The sequence below is a fragment of the Pygoscelis adeliae genome, unplaced genomic scaffold (genome assembly GCF_000699105.1).
Source record: "Pygoscelis adeliae isolate BGI_AS28 unplaced genomic scaffold, ASM69910v1 Scaffold71, whole genome shotgun sequence".
NCBI lineage: Eukaryota > Metazoa > Chordata > Aves > Sphenisciformes > Spheniscidae > Pygoscelis > Pygoscelis adeliae.
Window position 1 is genome coordinate 5,677,248 of NW_008824356.1, and position 14,835 is coordinate 5,692,082.

At 49.4% G+C, this 14,835-nt stretch overlaps 1 protein-coding gene across 1 annotated transcript in view; it reads right to left on the reverse strand.

Annotated features, from left to right (window-relative positions):
• Positions 1 to 981: 981 nt before the first annotated feature.
• TGFB3 (transforming growth factor, beta 3) overlaps positions 982 to 14,835 on the reverse strand; it is a 14,611-nt gene continuing 757 nt past the window's right edge. Inside the window, exons 2-7 of the mRNA XM_009319399.1 lie at positions 9,405 to 9,568; positions 7,899 to 8,028; positions 6,240 to 6,347; positions 5,258 to 5,429; positions 4,528 to 4,681; positions 982 to 2,117 (exon numbers count right to left, since the gene is read on the reverse strand). Coding sequence (XP_009317674.1) covers positions 1,959 to 2,117; positions 4,528 to 4,681; positions 5,258 to 5,429; positions 6,240 to 6,347; positions 7,899 to 8,028; positions 9,405 to 9,568 — 887 coding nt within the window. The 3' untranslated portion in view covers positions 982 to 1,958. The remainder of the gene's footprint in view (positions 2,118 to 4,527; positions 4,682 to 5,257; positions 5,430 to 6,239; positions 6,348 to 7,898; positions 8,029 to 9,404; positions 9,569 to 14,835) is intronic.

Genomic DNA, 14,835 nt, shown 5'->3' on the forward strand with positions numbered 1-14,835 from the left:
AAAGCTAAGCGTTGGGGAGTGCCTCTAGCAGAGCATGTGTGCCCCAGCCAAAATGTCACACAGGTTGGCAGGGTCCCTCCACTGACCCACCCTTGCTAACCTCTAGCCAGCTGGTGATTGTGCAGGGAGGGTTGTTTACAGTTTATTAAGATGTTTGAGATTACACGTTATGGCAGCCTCACTATATGGAAGCAGCCACTATTGTGAAGGGCTTGCTGGAAGAGCTGAATTCTGAGCTGACCATGGAAAGCCCTGGCCACAAGCGATTAACAAGCTAGGTGTCATTTTACACTTAGTTGCTGGGGACCAGGAATTGGGAAGGGACAGGGAAGAACCTCTGCGGTCTCTAGAACATGACTTTAGTTGTGGTTGGAGAGTCAGAGGCGCAGCCTCCGAGTCTCGCATGGCATGCAAGCACCAGAGATTTTTACCTTTGGCTGAAAAAGCCCATAGTACATTGATTTCTTGCCTGGGCAACATCTGTGAGCTTGTTACGAGCATCTGCAATGTTCATGGTAAATTGGGAAGGAGGGGTGTGTTATTTACCTGTGTGTACAAGTCTGTACTGGCAGACCATATATATTCAAATGGACATAGGACATTTTCAGCTGTGGCAACTGCACTACCGTGGTTATTTAAACAGTATTGTTGGAAGTGTTTTACATTTGAGGGGAGCTTTATACGAATCTATCAAAAGCAGATGCCAGAGGTGACGTACATGTCTGAAGGACTAGGGCAGGACAGGGCACACATATACCAGGCACAGTTCGAGGGTACCAAGGAATTACTATTCTGGGGCTCTCTGGCTGACCTAAATTCTGTCTGTTCCTTTGAAGAGACATTTTGGAAAGGGGAAAGATTTTAGTGACTGAGTATGCCACAGCAGCAGCAGTTTAAAAAGAGCAAACCATCCAACCCTCCAACAGACAACTTGCTTGTGAAAAAAAGAGCATCTCCCCCCCCCCAAATATTTATTTTTTACAATGTTTTTGAGATTACTATTTTTTAAGTTTTGGCAGGTGAGGCCTGGGCCACGTTCAGGTCATCATGCAGAACAGATGCAGAACACCCCAAAGCACCTCACAAACCACAACAGACAAGAGGTCCTCAGGGTGTATCAGCTCACGAATGAATGGGCCCAATATTCAGGTACCCACAGATACTGCTCTTGCCCTGACCCAGAAACCATCTCTCAGAAACTCCAGGAAGGGAAAAGAGCTGAATGGAGACATCAGTCCCTCTGAAAATGGACTCAGCACCCTCTTTCCTTGTATTTGCCCACCCTCAGCAGGCTGGCTGGAAGCCTTGCAGTTTGCATTTAGAAACCAATAGCCAGGATCTGCCAACTGAACTTACAGGTTTGGCAGACAGAGTTTCAGTTGCAGGACTCCTGGATCACAGCTCTGAGGAACAAGTGTCTAAGTGTATCTCTGAGCATTTCTTCTCTCAGCAGCTTCCCTTCTTGGTGCATTTTCTTTCTCTAAAGAAAATTTCAGGGTTTCCTCCTACAGGGGAAACCTTTAATTCTTCAGACCAGTGGGGAGGGCTGAGGTCCTAAGATAGCTAAAGCTAGAATAGAAAACATCGCCCCATTTCCATTCCCCCTTTCACCTGCTCTTTCTCATTCTCTCGCTTTCCCAGCTCAACCACCCAGCATTCAAATACACAGCAGTTCCTCCACCCTATCCTTCTCTTCCGCACCAACTGTCCAGCGGTTTTGGAGAGTGTGGCCTTCGTGTCACCAAAGTAACTCCCAGAAGGAACATGACACTGCCAACAAGACCAAGAAATGTTCCAGAAGAGATCCCCAAGGGCTGCCAGACCCTAAGCCACAGGGTTTGGCACTCAGCCCTCAGCATGCATAGTCTCTGACCCCCAGTTCCTTTTGTGTTAGCCTGGGAGCAGGAGAGTGGGTGCTGACAGTTTCTCTCTTGGCTTTGGGCGGGCCAGGGTGCCTTTCAGCTGCACTTGCAGGATTTCACCACCATGTTGGAGAGCTGCTCCACTTTGGGGGTCCTCCCGACATAGTACAAGATAGTGAGTGGCTCCAGGTCCTGGGGGACACAGCAGGGCGAAGCGGATGCCTCAGGGTTCAGCGTGTTGTATAAGCCCAGCACCTGCAGAAACAAAGTAAATGTGGTGACAAAGTCAGGAATACATTTAAGTTGGTTGAGGACAGGAAGGGACTGCAAAGCCAACAGGTCTCTAGGTGTTTGGACTATGCTCATCAGAGGGTATTTCCCTGAGATGAGTAATACTCCCGTCACTTCCTGATCATGGCCTGCTTCTAAAGGGTCTCACCTGCCTCGGCCTGACTCTTAAAGACTTTTTTTTTTTTTAATTGTAGTAGCCTTGCTCTGTGGCTGATGCCTAAGGGTTGAAGGAATGAAAGTAGTTGTCTCCTTTCATCTCTAATTTGGTATGGTGGATAGCATCACAATTTTTGCTTTTAACAAGGCTGGGTGTAACCAGCCTGGGGCCATGTTGTCTTGGGTTCAATTAAAGAAACCAGAAGAAAAATCACCAGTGCTGATTATTTCAACCAACATCTCTAGATAGCACTGGATGGATGCCAATCCTCTCAAGTATCCACAATTCCCTCCCAGCTTTGAACTGTCTGATGCTTTCTCCCTCCACTCCATCCTCCAAGTTATTACACTGTAACGCTGGAGCCAGGAGAGTGTCCTGTGGGACCCCACTGGATTCCTCCTCCCAGCTGGCGCCAGCCCACAGATGACTGTACACTTCAGCCATGTAACCGCTACAGAACAGTTGCCATGTTCCGCGCCAGAGGTGGCCGCTTCTCAGCGGTAAGCAACTTCTTGAGTTTTGGGGCCAAAACATGATCTCACCTGCACTACTGTTGTCTCATTAGTGCTTGTCTGGTATAAACAACAAGGTCTGGCACATTGTCTTTTAACTACTTTACAGTCTTTGGGGGTGAGAGGTGCTAAGGAAACATCCTGTTCTATCATCCAGATCCATGTAACCGCAGTCGTTCTGGTAGAAGCTCTCTGGGATACTGAGCAAAGTACCCCTGGCTGTACCACAGGGGTACCACGTGCTCTGGGGCTGCTCTACTCTGAACAGACAGTAGGTTAAACAGACTGGTGAGAAATCTTTTCACCATGTTTCTCCTAGGTGGTGCTGGCAAGCTGTCAGCAGCTATATTGTTCTGGAGGTTTCTTGGATCACTCAGCTGACCTTAACGCTTGATAGTTTTCTTTCTTGCTCAAGAAAAGAACATTAGGAACCATTCTAAAATCTCCTTTCTCTCACGCTGATTCAGTCCAGTTACCTACTAGAGAGCTTCTCAGGACAGCCAGATGGTAAAGCTACATGCCCATTACCCTTTTAAAGCTGTTCATTCCCTTGCCTTGTCTTGCGCTTAATGCCCAGCATCTGTTCACTCCTTCATTCCCATAGATCGACTGTTCCCACTGATATTAGTCCTTGAGCTTCAGCAGGCCCTGTTGCTGTGCAGTCTCTCAAGCTGTCAAGAAAATGTTAGCATCTTTTCTGCAATATCATCTTTACCTAGTTATCTATTCTTCAGCTGAATCTGTTTTTTTCAGTAACTTTTTTAGTGAAACCTGAAGCTAAGTTGCTAGCGAGCTGTTGCATTGTCTGGATTGCCGCCTTTTCTCTTCTGTGGACAGCAGCACAGGATTTTCCTCTCGCTTTTCTTGCTTCAGCGATGGACTGCCTGCTCCTTAGTCTGTCTTCTCCCCTTGGTACTTCTCCCATGCCTGTGCTTTTCTATTGCTTTCATTTTCTTCCACTTTAGACAGTAGCTAAGCTCAGGTGGTATTCTTCCCAAAGACTGCCTAGTGTACTCATGTTAAACAGAAGTTATGCGTAAGTTACCTAAAGACATTTGCTTTCTGCCAGTTTTTACTCATGAATCTCACTGCCTAGTAAGTTCCTTCCTGCTGTGGGTCAGGTGGGATTTATACAGCTGGAAAGGATGCCTGTGCAGAAAGGAGAGCTTACTGCATGGCTGTGTTCACTTCTGGGCATGGACACGGATTTCCCTTCATTTTTGGGCTACAGCTGCCCCTATGGTATAGCAGACGGCAGCTGCATGCCATGGCACAACAATTTTGTGTGACAACCTGGCACAGAGCGTAGAAAAGTCCTCTGTCCAGTGCAAACTGCAGGAGAAATTTAGGCAGAAGGTAATTACCAGAGTTGATGTTTGATGTGAACAATTCAGTTCATACTCTGGCCGTTACCAATTAAGTACCCCAAAACCATCAGTCCTGCTGTTTCACATCTTATCCAAGAGACAGCAGCATCCTCCTTCTCAACATTTGGCTGGAAGCAGGGACTCAGTATTGACTCCAAAGGAAGCACATTTTCCCAGCTGAACCACCTAGACCCTTTTCTGTAGTTTCCCTGGACAGTTTTTTACAAGTATTGATCTGAACTGCTTTTGCTGCTTTGAAGAGACTGGATATGATCAGACTCAGGGAGGAAGGGGGAGACACAGCCGCAAGCCCTGACAGGGTAATATGCTGGATGTACCGTGCTGTGAGTGGTGTCTGCGCTGCGGAGGTACGGACAAGGGCCCGAACAAAAGTTAGCAAAGTAGCCCTTAGGCTCGTGGACCCATTTCCAGCCAAGGTCCTGTCGGAAGTCGATGTACAGAGGACGCACACAGCAGTTCTCCTCCAGGTTCCTGAAACACAGTATCAAAACACAGTAAATCTAAAGAGGGGCCTTATATGCGAGTGCACGATGCAGCTTCCTGAGCAGGACTAGTACCAGCAGTGCACAGTGGGATGTGGTGTTTGCCTGCACCAAGTGCAGAGGAGCGGCAGAGGTGAGCCGTGGCAGGCAGCTCAGCAGCCTGGCAGTGCTCGTGCCTGCCGGCAGGCGGCTTGGCCACTGCCCCAGGGAGGCAGCACCCTGCTTGCCCACAGCAGTACCTGGCTGTTCTCTGGCACCTGGAGCTATAAGGGGGGCTGCCATGGGTCCTTGCCCAGGCTGTGCTCCAGGAAGCTGCTTGGAAGTCTCCCTCTAGCCAGTGGCTCAGACAGAAGCACACAGTGATGCTGCTGAGCTGGCGAGAGTCCCCTTCTTGGACACCACGAGGAGAAGCTGGCTGAGCTGTGTTTCTCGTGTGGCCCCTGTGGCACCATGGTGACACACAACCCCCTTGGAGGGCTCTGCCTTTCCCGGTGGCATGGAGTCTCGCCAGGCTTGCCCACTTCAGGCATGGGACCTGGTCACTCCAAGCAGGATTCTCACTTACCGGAAACAGTAGTTGGTATCCAAGGCCCGTTTCTTCCTCTGGCCTCCCAACGCTGGGCTCTCCAGCCGATGTGGGGGTAACATCATCAAGATGAGGTGGGGATTATGCAAGTCTTTCTGCTTCTTCAGGCGCCCCAAGTCCCCACGGCCATAGTCATCCTCACTGTCAATGCCTTCAGAGAAAAACACGATCCACAAAGTCAGTGTGGAAGTGGAGGATGCAACAAGATTTTTCAGTGCATTTAACACTCTCATGCCTGCCCTTGAACCAGGGTGAAAGGGATTCAGGCACCACATCCACTTACTGTGGGACTTCTTCCCTCACAGAGACCCCTTTACTCCTGGTGAATCTGACTGCTGCAGGCCTGAAATAGAGGCTTACAGGCCACCTGTTTTACCATTTGCAAACTGCTGGTGGGGCCATTAATCCATCTCACTCACTCCTGGCTTCAGTCCCAGGACAGGCGGGAAGATGAATGGTTTAAAGAAGATGTCAGATCATTGGCACTCTGCAGAACAGCCTCAGAAATGGAGCCTGTGGGGGCCAGTGGCTGCAGCCCAGGGCTGCAAGCCAGGAGGTTCCTAGTTCTTAGGCCAGCCAAGCCACTGACTCTCTGGGCCACCTCACACAGGATGCCTGACTTCCTTGCGTTTCAGTCACCCTAACTGGAAAGCAGAGCCTCCATGGAAATCTGAGAAGGCATCAAGCTGACTTCCCAGAGAGACATTGAAATACAGAATTATTCCTTTCTGCAGACACTCGTGCAAACCTACCCAGCCTGCACTTCCTTTCTCCCATTTCTAACCTACGTACAAAGTGGATATACCCATATAATCAATGTGCAAACCCAGATGCGTATGCTTTAAGACAAATGTTACGCAACATAAAATGCTCAAATATGCAAAGCAAGACCTTGTTTTTTCTTTAGATACTCCAGGCTTTCCCCTCCCCAACAATCTCCCCTAACTCAGTTCTTTATCACCTTTGAACTTGATCTCCAAGACCTCGTGCAAATTCTCCAAGATGTCTCCATTGGGCTGAAAAGTATGGCAAGGACAGTGTATGCTAATTTCCAGGCCAAGGTTGGACTCTGCAAAGAAGGAGAGGACTCTGTGAGAAACAGTCTTCCTCAACTAGGAGAGCTCCTGGCGCAGGAAGTTTCACTGAGGACATGTACTGTGGTAACTCCTAGACTGAGGGTTGGTCTCAAAGTCAGGGATGCTATCAGAGCTGGGGAACAGAAGCTGCCTTGGAAAGGAGAATGGGAAGCAGAATCTTGCGGCTGCACCTGTGCCAAAAGCCTTGCTCTTGCTAAAGGGAGCTTCCTGGGCAGGTGAGAAGGGTGCTCCTGGTTACGGTTTTTAGGCTATTCAGCATCCAAAAGCAGTTGTTGAGCTTCAAGAAGCTCCAGTGGAAAACAAGTATTTTGAAGAGCTGGCTTGCGGTGTCTGTGTTAAATCAGTTTTGCCATCCTCAGTACCTGTCCACTATCTGGCTTCTGGTTAGTGTCTGAAGGAGAGATCTGAAAATGAGGGAGTTGGATATGGACGAGTAATGTCACTGGAAGCATTTTTCTCAGCAGCTGCAACCTCCTGTTTTGTTGAACTGCTAGCGGTCTAAGTCACACAAACTTTCCAGAGGCAAGCCTATTTTCATAATAACTTCCTGGACCAGTCGTGCTGTGTGGGCCTAAGGGAATGTAAGACTCTTATGAAAGCTCCTTTTTTATGTTCTGTCATGAATTAAAACATCTGGTTCCCCGGGGCATTGACAAGGTGCCTAGCACCTTTTTTCCTAAGCACTCTATACTCTGTGATGTCTTGTCAGCTAGTGTGCCTGCCCAGAGCTCGCTGCAGTTCCAGCCCTGAACTCCAGCCATGAGGACACAACTTAGATTGCTTGAAAAAGGTGGAGCCTACAAGCTCACAGCTTACCCTTCCAGGGAGCGGCTGCTTGCCAGTACCTGCATTCCAGTTTTCAGTGGCACCTAGCTTCTATCTGTGAGGCCAATCCAGCTGTGAGTCACGGTGCCTATGCTCCAGCTGTGAATGGGGTCAGTGTTCTTGCTGGGAGCTGCCCCATAACTATCTGTTGGGCTGCCCAGTGGTGGCAGAGGTATGTTCTCTGTAGTGCTAAAGCCTCCATCTGTCTAGGTGTGTCAGCCTCTGGTATTTCCTCACCTTTATACCTGCCAAGCTGTAAACAGCTAAAGAAACCAGGATCCTTGCTGTTTTTTCCCTACTGGATTTGCTCGAGTCCATATGAAAATTAAACCAGAGCAATCCTCATTTGCTATGTATTACAGATTATAGTTTAGACAAGCAGAGGGGACCCCTGCTTAGAATCGAAGAACCAAAAGTTTCCAGCATCTCTCAGTGAAAACGATTTCCTCCAGAGGATGAATCCTCACTCTGACTCAGCCCACCGAGCTACACAGTGGGGACTCCAGGACAGAGCTAGGAATCTAGCAAACGTCACGCACTGAGGTAGCTCTCTGGGGGAAGGCTTGTTCTCAGACCGAAAGAAGCTGTTCTCTATGTGAGCCAAGCTCCTGCAGAAGGGGGAGCAGAGAGATACTCCTGTCAACATTGATCCACATTTCTGTGGATGCCTTGATACCCAGTCCAACTAAGACCCCTACCTCTGTGCAGAAGCCACTCACGCACAGTCTCGGTGACATCGAAGGACAGCCACTCAGGGGAGCCCCGTGTCTGCACATTCCTGCCACTGAGGTAGCGCTGCTTTGCTATGTGCTCATCCGGCTGAAGGATCTGCGTCAGAAGGAGTGGTAGAGAGAATCAGCCAGTGCCACGCATAAGGAAGGGATAGCCTTGGATCTTTTTTCTTCCACAGCTTGCTAAAAACTAATTCAGAAGGTTGGTCCCGGCAAGTGAGACACCAGGAATACCCTGGCACAGGTGAGAAGGACATGCTTCACAACCAACCTGAACTCCAGAGATCTACACAATGCTTATTTCTGTGTCCTGAGCAGCCCACCTCTTAATTCATCCTTGTTTCGGGGCACATATCCAGAGGCAGAAGCACACAGCAATTGATCTAATGGGTGGTTTTGTTTCTGTATACACCTGTGGGATGCGGGTCTGGATTTCAGAGTAGAACCAGCAGTGGGCAATAGAGCATCTCGCCACAGGTCCCTTGCCCAGCAAGCCTATTGAGTCCTACACTGTGGCGTTTTCAGGTGTCCTACACTCTTCAACTTCTATCAAAACACAACAGGACTGATCAGGTTTGAAGGCCTCTCCCCCGTCTGACATCTCTTCCCGCTTCCAGACAAACAGCCACAGCCTGTGCAAGGTGTTCCTTCCTGCAGGACCCCAGGTTCACTCCGCAGAGCACTGAATCTATGGAGAAGCTCTGGGATTGCCTCCTTGTCAGTTGTGTCACCTGGTGGAGAACTGCTCTGACTTTTGAAGCTGAATTCCAGGAAGTCCTCATGAGCTAGCAGCCACAGGGCAATTTTAGCTGCACTCTTACTGCAAAGTGGACAGACACCAGCCTGTGGGAATGTGACGCCTGGATGCTAAACTGTATCATTAGCTGGGTGGTCCAGCCCAGCCTAAGACCACCTCCAACCTGAACCAGTTCTGCCAGGGGAGTCCATGGGTTCAAACCAAACTCCAGATAAGTACCTGAATTAATGGTGTCACGAATTGTGCCCCTGAGGAGCTGCTGCTGAAGGGAACACTGAAAGCAAGCATTATTCTTCCAGTAAATCAGTGACAAGACAGAGAGCTCCACCCATTGGATTAGCACCAACTGTACTGCCACAGTCAGAGGAACAAAACTGCCAAGGGACCTAGGCATGCAGATGTGACAGAAGGGTCAGGGCTGCTCCACTGGTGAGAGGCTCCCCTTCCAACCCCCTTCTCAGTGCAGCAAAGAGCTGCAGTGGGCACCATGCCAGGGTGCCCAGAGCAGCCAGCCAATGTGAGTGGGGGAAGAACAGCACCACACTGTAAAAGGAAAGAAAGGTGACTGTATCATTGCATGCTGGAAGAAGCCTGGGGTACAGCATGGGATTTCTTCTCTCTCTCTTCTGTGGCCCTGCACATATCAGTTGAGGCAACCATTAAGGAGTCAAGCTATTCTGGGCTCAGGCACAGGGGAAGGTGAGAAGGATACTCACCTGGAAGAGCTCAATGCGCTGCTCGCTGCGTTTGGAGCTTGGGTTGGGCACACGCAGCACCCGAAACTCGGCCCGGAACAAGTTGGTGCTGTTCTTCTCTGCCGAGGACACATTAAAGCGGAACACGTTGGAGGTGACACCTTTTGGACAAATGCCCAACTCATCTAGGAGAAAGAAAGATGGAAAGACTGAGAACCACAGGTCAGAGGGGCGGGATCTCAAATAAATATTGTTTGAGAAAGAGCTTTCTAGCAGAGGCCTGTCATTCAAACATCTTGCCACCTGTGAAGCATGGCTGTCTAGCTGAAGATAACATATGAGGAATTCACTCAAATTTGATCTACATTGCAACATTTTGCAAGATCTTCCCAATACTGCCACCATTATTTCAATGCTACAAGCCAGGGAATCAGTAGAGATCAACCACAGTATTTTTAATATTATCTCTTATAACTCTGCTCATCAAATGTTGCTAATGCTCATGAGTCTGCTGCATCCAAAATGACAACCTCAGCCAAGGCAATGGGGCAACCTCATTTGCAGCTAGTGGGGCCCATTCCCAAGAGTGATAATGGTATGACTCGGCTCATGCTAGAGACATGAAGCCACATACGAGGTGATTGCATTGCCATTGAATCTTAGTTTTACAAACCTTGACATTGTCTCTAGAATGAAAGCCAGCCAAGTGTCCACAAAGCATGAGGCATGGAAGACTTTTTGGGGCAGTGACTATTCACTGTGTACTGAAAGAACTGGGTTTTAAGATCAGTTCTCACTCATGACCTGGAGAAGGAATTAATGACTAGTACTAGCTACAGAGATCTTCAAGGACACAATAGTAGCGCTGCGAGGCCTGTGGAGATCAGACACATGGGCAAGAAATAACACAGTGATTCTCTTCCTCGATGTGTGCCTGCTGACATTTCACAGATGCCCCAAAAGAGAGTAGGTAAAAGCTATGAGGTCCAAAACAGTGTCCACAACAGAAAACAAGCCTCTCTTCATTGGGACCATTTTGGTCCCATGGAAAAGTCTTTGTAGTTGCTGTTGTTCCTCTCCTATTGACCTCTGTTAGCCTTCAAGGCTCTAGCATCATTAAGGCTTCCTGCAGACAAGACACAGCAGCTCCCCCTCTACGCCCACATGCAGGTTTGTTTGCAGCCCTATAGAGCCTCTCATATGACCTCTTGACTGTTGTGCAGTGCAACATGGGGCTCTTATGTCAGCTGATATTTAAGTTGGTTTTAAACAAAAAAAAGAAACAAAGAAACAGAGAACTGTCCCAGCCACAGTTCCAGCCTATAACAGACAGACTAAAAGCTCTAGTTGAAGCAACCTTCAAGTTAGATTCCTGGAGTCAGCCCCTCTCTTCACACCACCACCACTGTCTCCCCAGGGAAACAGCTTCGGAAGATGAGCTAGGGTGAAATGGTGCCTGAGCACAGAGGTTCACCTCCCATGCCAAATTCTGCTTTGAGCAACACTGATGCACTTCCAGAGTCATCTCCATGAAGATGAAGGTCTTCCTCTTGTGCCACACCAGATTCAGCAAGCAGGAGCCTGCCAGTTTACAAGGATGTGTTCTTAGGGTGCCGAAGTTTTACTCAATAAGCTAATGACGAGATGCTCACATTGGGCTTTAATTGGAGGGGGTTTTTGTCATTTGTACTACTGAATGGAACAGCTTTGCCATACAGGAAAGTCTCTGGCTGCTATTGAAGAGATGGATGTTCAGTAATCCCAGGAGACCAGATCCCACTGCAGCCATGAGCTGGTATGCTCAGCCCAACAACCCTGCAGTGCAAAGAGTATACCGAGCCACACGAGGACACCCACTGTGGGGACTCCACCACTGTGACCAGTTCTAGGCTTTATGCCACAGAAAAGCCAAGCTCTGATCTCATTAAATGCCCAAAGGCATCTTCCTGGCTGAAGTCTAACACCGATAACTGTTCTGTGTCTTAGACCTAGGCAGATACTATGTTTTAATAACCCCTTAAGCTGTTTGCACTCCTAGCCCTATTAATAGTGCTGTTAACAGCCTGCCCTTCCATTTCAGACCTGACTGCCTGCCCGTGAGGGGTGTCCCAGTAATCGTCAGAAATGCCTTTCTAGATCAGACCAGTGGTCAGTCTAGCCCAGTATCTGTTTCCAACAGTAGTGCTTTATCTGACAATCTATTTAGAGACTGCGCATCTGGTCCTATAGCACAGTGCAGATGAGAGACAAAATGATTTATTATAATCTCCTTAAGATTTTTGGCTAAATTAGGCAGCCGTGCTGGTAAGAGATTACTGTATCTACTGTATTTCACCTGCTGTCCTCGCATTGCCTTCTACCTACTTACTTCACCAGCAAGGTGCTGGTGTCTTGGGAGACATTCCTAGTGGAAATAGTAATAGCTATCTTCCCTAAGAAGAAGTTTCGTGTTCCCTTCATACCCTGGGAACAAGCCCTCTGTGATGGGGAGATGGAGCTGCGTTCTGTGTTTCACTCCCAACACTGTGAGGTTGGAGCCTGCTTCTCATAGCAGGGTGTCCAGGGTACAGGTCTCACTCCCAGGAAGCTGACTGCTTTGGGGTAAAGTACTTTTTGCAAGAGGTCACAGGCAAAGGAGGCAAGGTGATTTTTCAGGGAACTTGGTCCAGTCCCAGCTCAGGTGTGTTAATCGCACTGGAATCTGGACGTGTCCACCTACCAGCACAGAACAAAGCCTGGAAGCGATATTCCTGCAAGCTGTTCCAGTCCACAACACTCAGTGGCTGTAACCAAGCCTGCAGACAGGGAATCTGTGACACTCTGTGCACCCTCGCCAGTCTAAGTCTGACACAAGAGGATGTATCCTCACGATCGGACCCTGCTATTACTGTGGAGCCCAGACAGCCCAGAGCTGTTGACCGCACAAACGATGAGACCAGTAGCCTCTTAGCGTGGACAATGTGATACAGGGAGCAGGTTCTTTTGGGAGCTTCCTTCTTCCTGCCACTGCTCTCAGCGAGGTGCAGGTTCTCCACGCGCTGCCAGTCCTACACAGCTGCTGTTTCTGGCAAGCCCCAAGAAGGCTGATGGCTGTGCGGCTGGAGTTTGATGTCAAGGAAGGGCAGGCTGTCTGTGAGCAGGTATTGCCTCACTCCATCTTATACCACTGGTACTTCAAGGTGTTTCATGCCAAAGCTGCATAACTTTGGAGAAAAAAATTGATCCTTCTGGAACTCTGCAGGCGGCAGGTTTGGAGGGAAGAGACACTTGGCCCCAGAGACCCATGGCTTTAATTGCCTTATCTCTCAAGCTGGCTTGGAAAATGGCATCTGTTTTTCCTCAGGAAGGCAAGCAAAGCCATTTGCAGGACAGTTGCAGATGCCCCCTGAGCTTGAATCTAACCAAGTCAGTGCTTAAGGGGGTCTGAACCCCCATGAGTTTTAGGAGATCCCTGAAGTGAATGGCTGGTCAAGAGCGAGTTACCCTCTGAAAGTCCGTCCCTTATAATTCAGGCAATGTGCCCGAGAGGCACAGCAGAAAGACCATTCCGTGAGTCACCAGACAACTCGGGGTAGGGATGGGGAACCTGGTCCTGAATATCCTTCCTTCCTAGAAGGATGGGGCTCTCCCCCTGCTATTTTTGCTCCTCAGCTCTCCTCACTTTTGGGCCTTACGTCTTTGAGAAGGATGAGTTCTCTGAGCCAACGAACCGCTTGACTAATAGTTTGGAGCTAGAACAGTTTGTGTGCGTGCGCACACATTTCAGACTTGTCTGTATCATCCTCACAGTTCCCTCAATGGAGCAGTCCTCCCCTTCTCCCCCCCCCCCCCCCCCCAGGAGACTGGCTTTGGCTCAGAGCATGCTCTGAGATCACCACCTGGCACAGTGACAGAGTCATGGGAAAGTTGAACATCAGCCACTTCTGAAGACACAGGGCCAAATTCAGCCATGGTGTAAGTGATGAAACTTCCCAGGTTTCAGAAGGAGTGCGTCTCTTGACACCACGGCCTATCTGGAGCTAGTCTCTCCCAGTGTGACCCAATTCCAAAGTTCCCTCTTTCTCTGGGTGGTGGCATCTACACTGCCTACTCCCAGGAATTCAATCTCAGCACTGCTTGGTCTTTTGAACCCACTGCTCAGCACCTTGTCCCAGTGTCCTACAGGGGGACATGGGGACAGGTTCATTCATTTCCATGGGAATTTTCCCCAACCCACAGTCCTTCCTCACTGCTCCTTCTCATGCACCACATGTCTTCATTCCTCTTTCCCCTCTACTTTATCCAAATCCACTCCTCTGACTTCATTTCCCGCTGTTGTGCTTTACCAGTTTCCTTCCCCAAAACACACCGGTTCATAGTGTGGCTGTACTATTTTGCACAGACACTTGGTTTCCCCATATATTTTTAGAATTTCACAAACGACACTTCAGTAGGTCAAAAATGTTGAAATACGGGTAAGCTGCTATACCCTGTGCACTTTCTGTTCCTCGAGTCTTAGTGTCTCCCGAGCTAAGAGCTAATCATATAACCATATGGAGTGCAGTCTGCTAGAGATTAAGTGAAATTTGTTGCATTACCACATTGTAGCTCTTATTCCAGCTCATCATATGTCAAGATTAACATAAACCTGGCAGAGTAACTGCATTCTGAGGCTGCCTGCACCAAGTCACAGCTCCTCCCCAGAACTGCTGGCATTCAAATTGTGTCCCCAAGACTGCACTACATCACAGGAGGATGCCCTGGATGGTGGTATGACTGCGTGCCCACCAACATCTTCCACTCCTAAGGAATCCTAAGCACAAACCGAAAGGATCGCTTGTGCCTACATGTGCTCAGCATCTGCAATCTGCTTGGGGTTCATATCTGCTCAGTCTCTGTCTTTGCATCTGCATCTGCTCAGCTTCTGCACCTGAATCTGTTTAGTGTCCGCATCTGGGTCTGCTCATCATCTGCTCCGCACCTGCTCAACATCTGTCATGCTTCCTCAATGCCTATGTTCCCTTGGGGGTCCCCTTCGCATCACTGTCTGCTTTGCACCTGCTCAGCATCCCTGTTATCTTCTACCCGCTCTCTGAACCCTCACGCTACCCGAGTAACACCCTCGACAGCGTCCTCCCGGCAGCAGTCTCTTCAGCAGGTACCTCTCCACCTCTACAGCCAGTGTGGGTGCTGCACAGACCAAACAGGTTGCCTGTATCTCTGCGGCAGGCGCTGGAGCTTCAGCAGGGAGGAGTCCGTCTACCTGCTCGTCACCCAAACACGAGACCTGTGCCTTCTCCTGGCCCAGTGCGCAGCATTCACCCCGAGACCCAAGTTGCCTCCTCTCCTGCTGCCTTCCCACCTCACGTCTTCCCCTCTCCCCTCCCCTCCCCGCCTTCCCCCAGGTGTCAGGGCTCTAAACACCGGCTTAGCTCGCTGCTCCCGGCTGGGGCCTGTGCCGATGCTGCTCCCC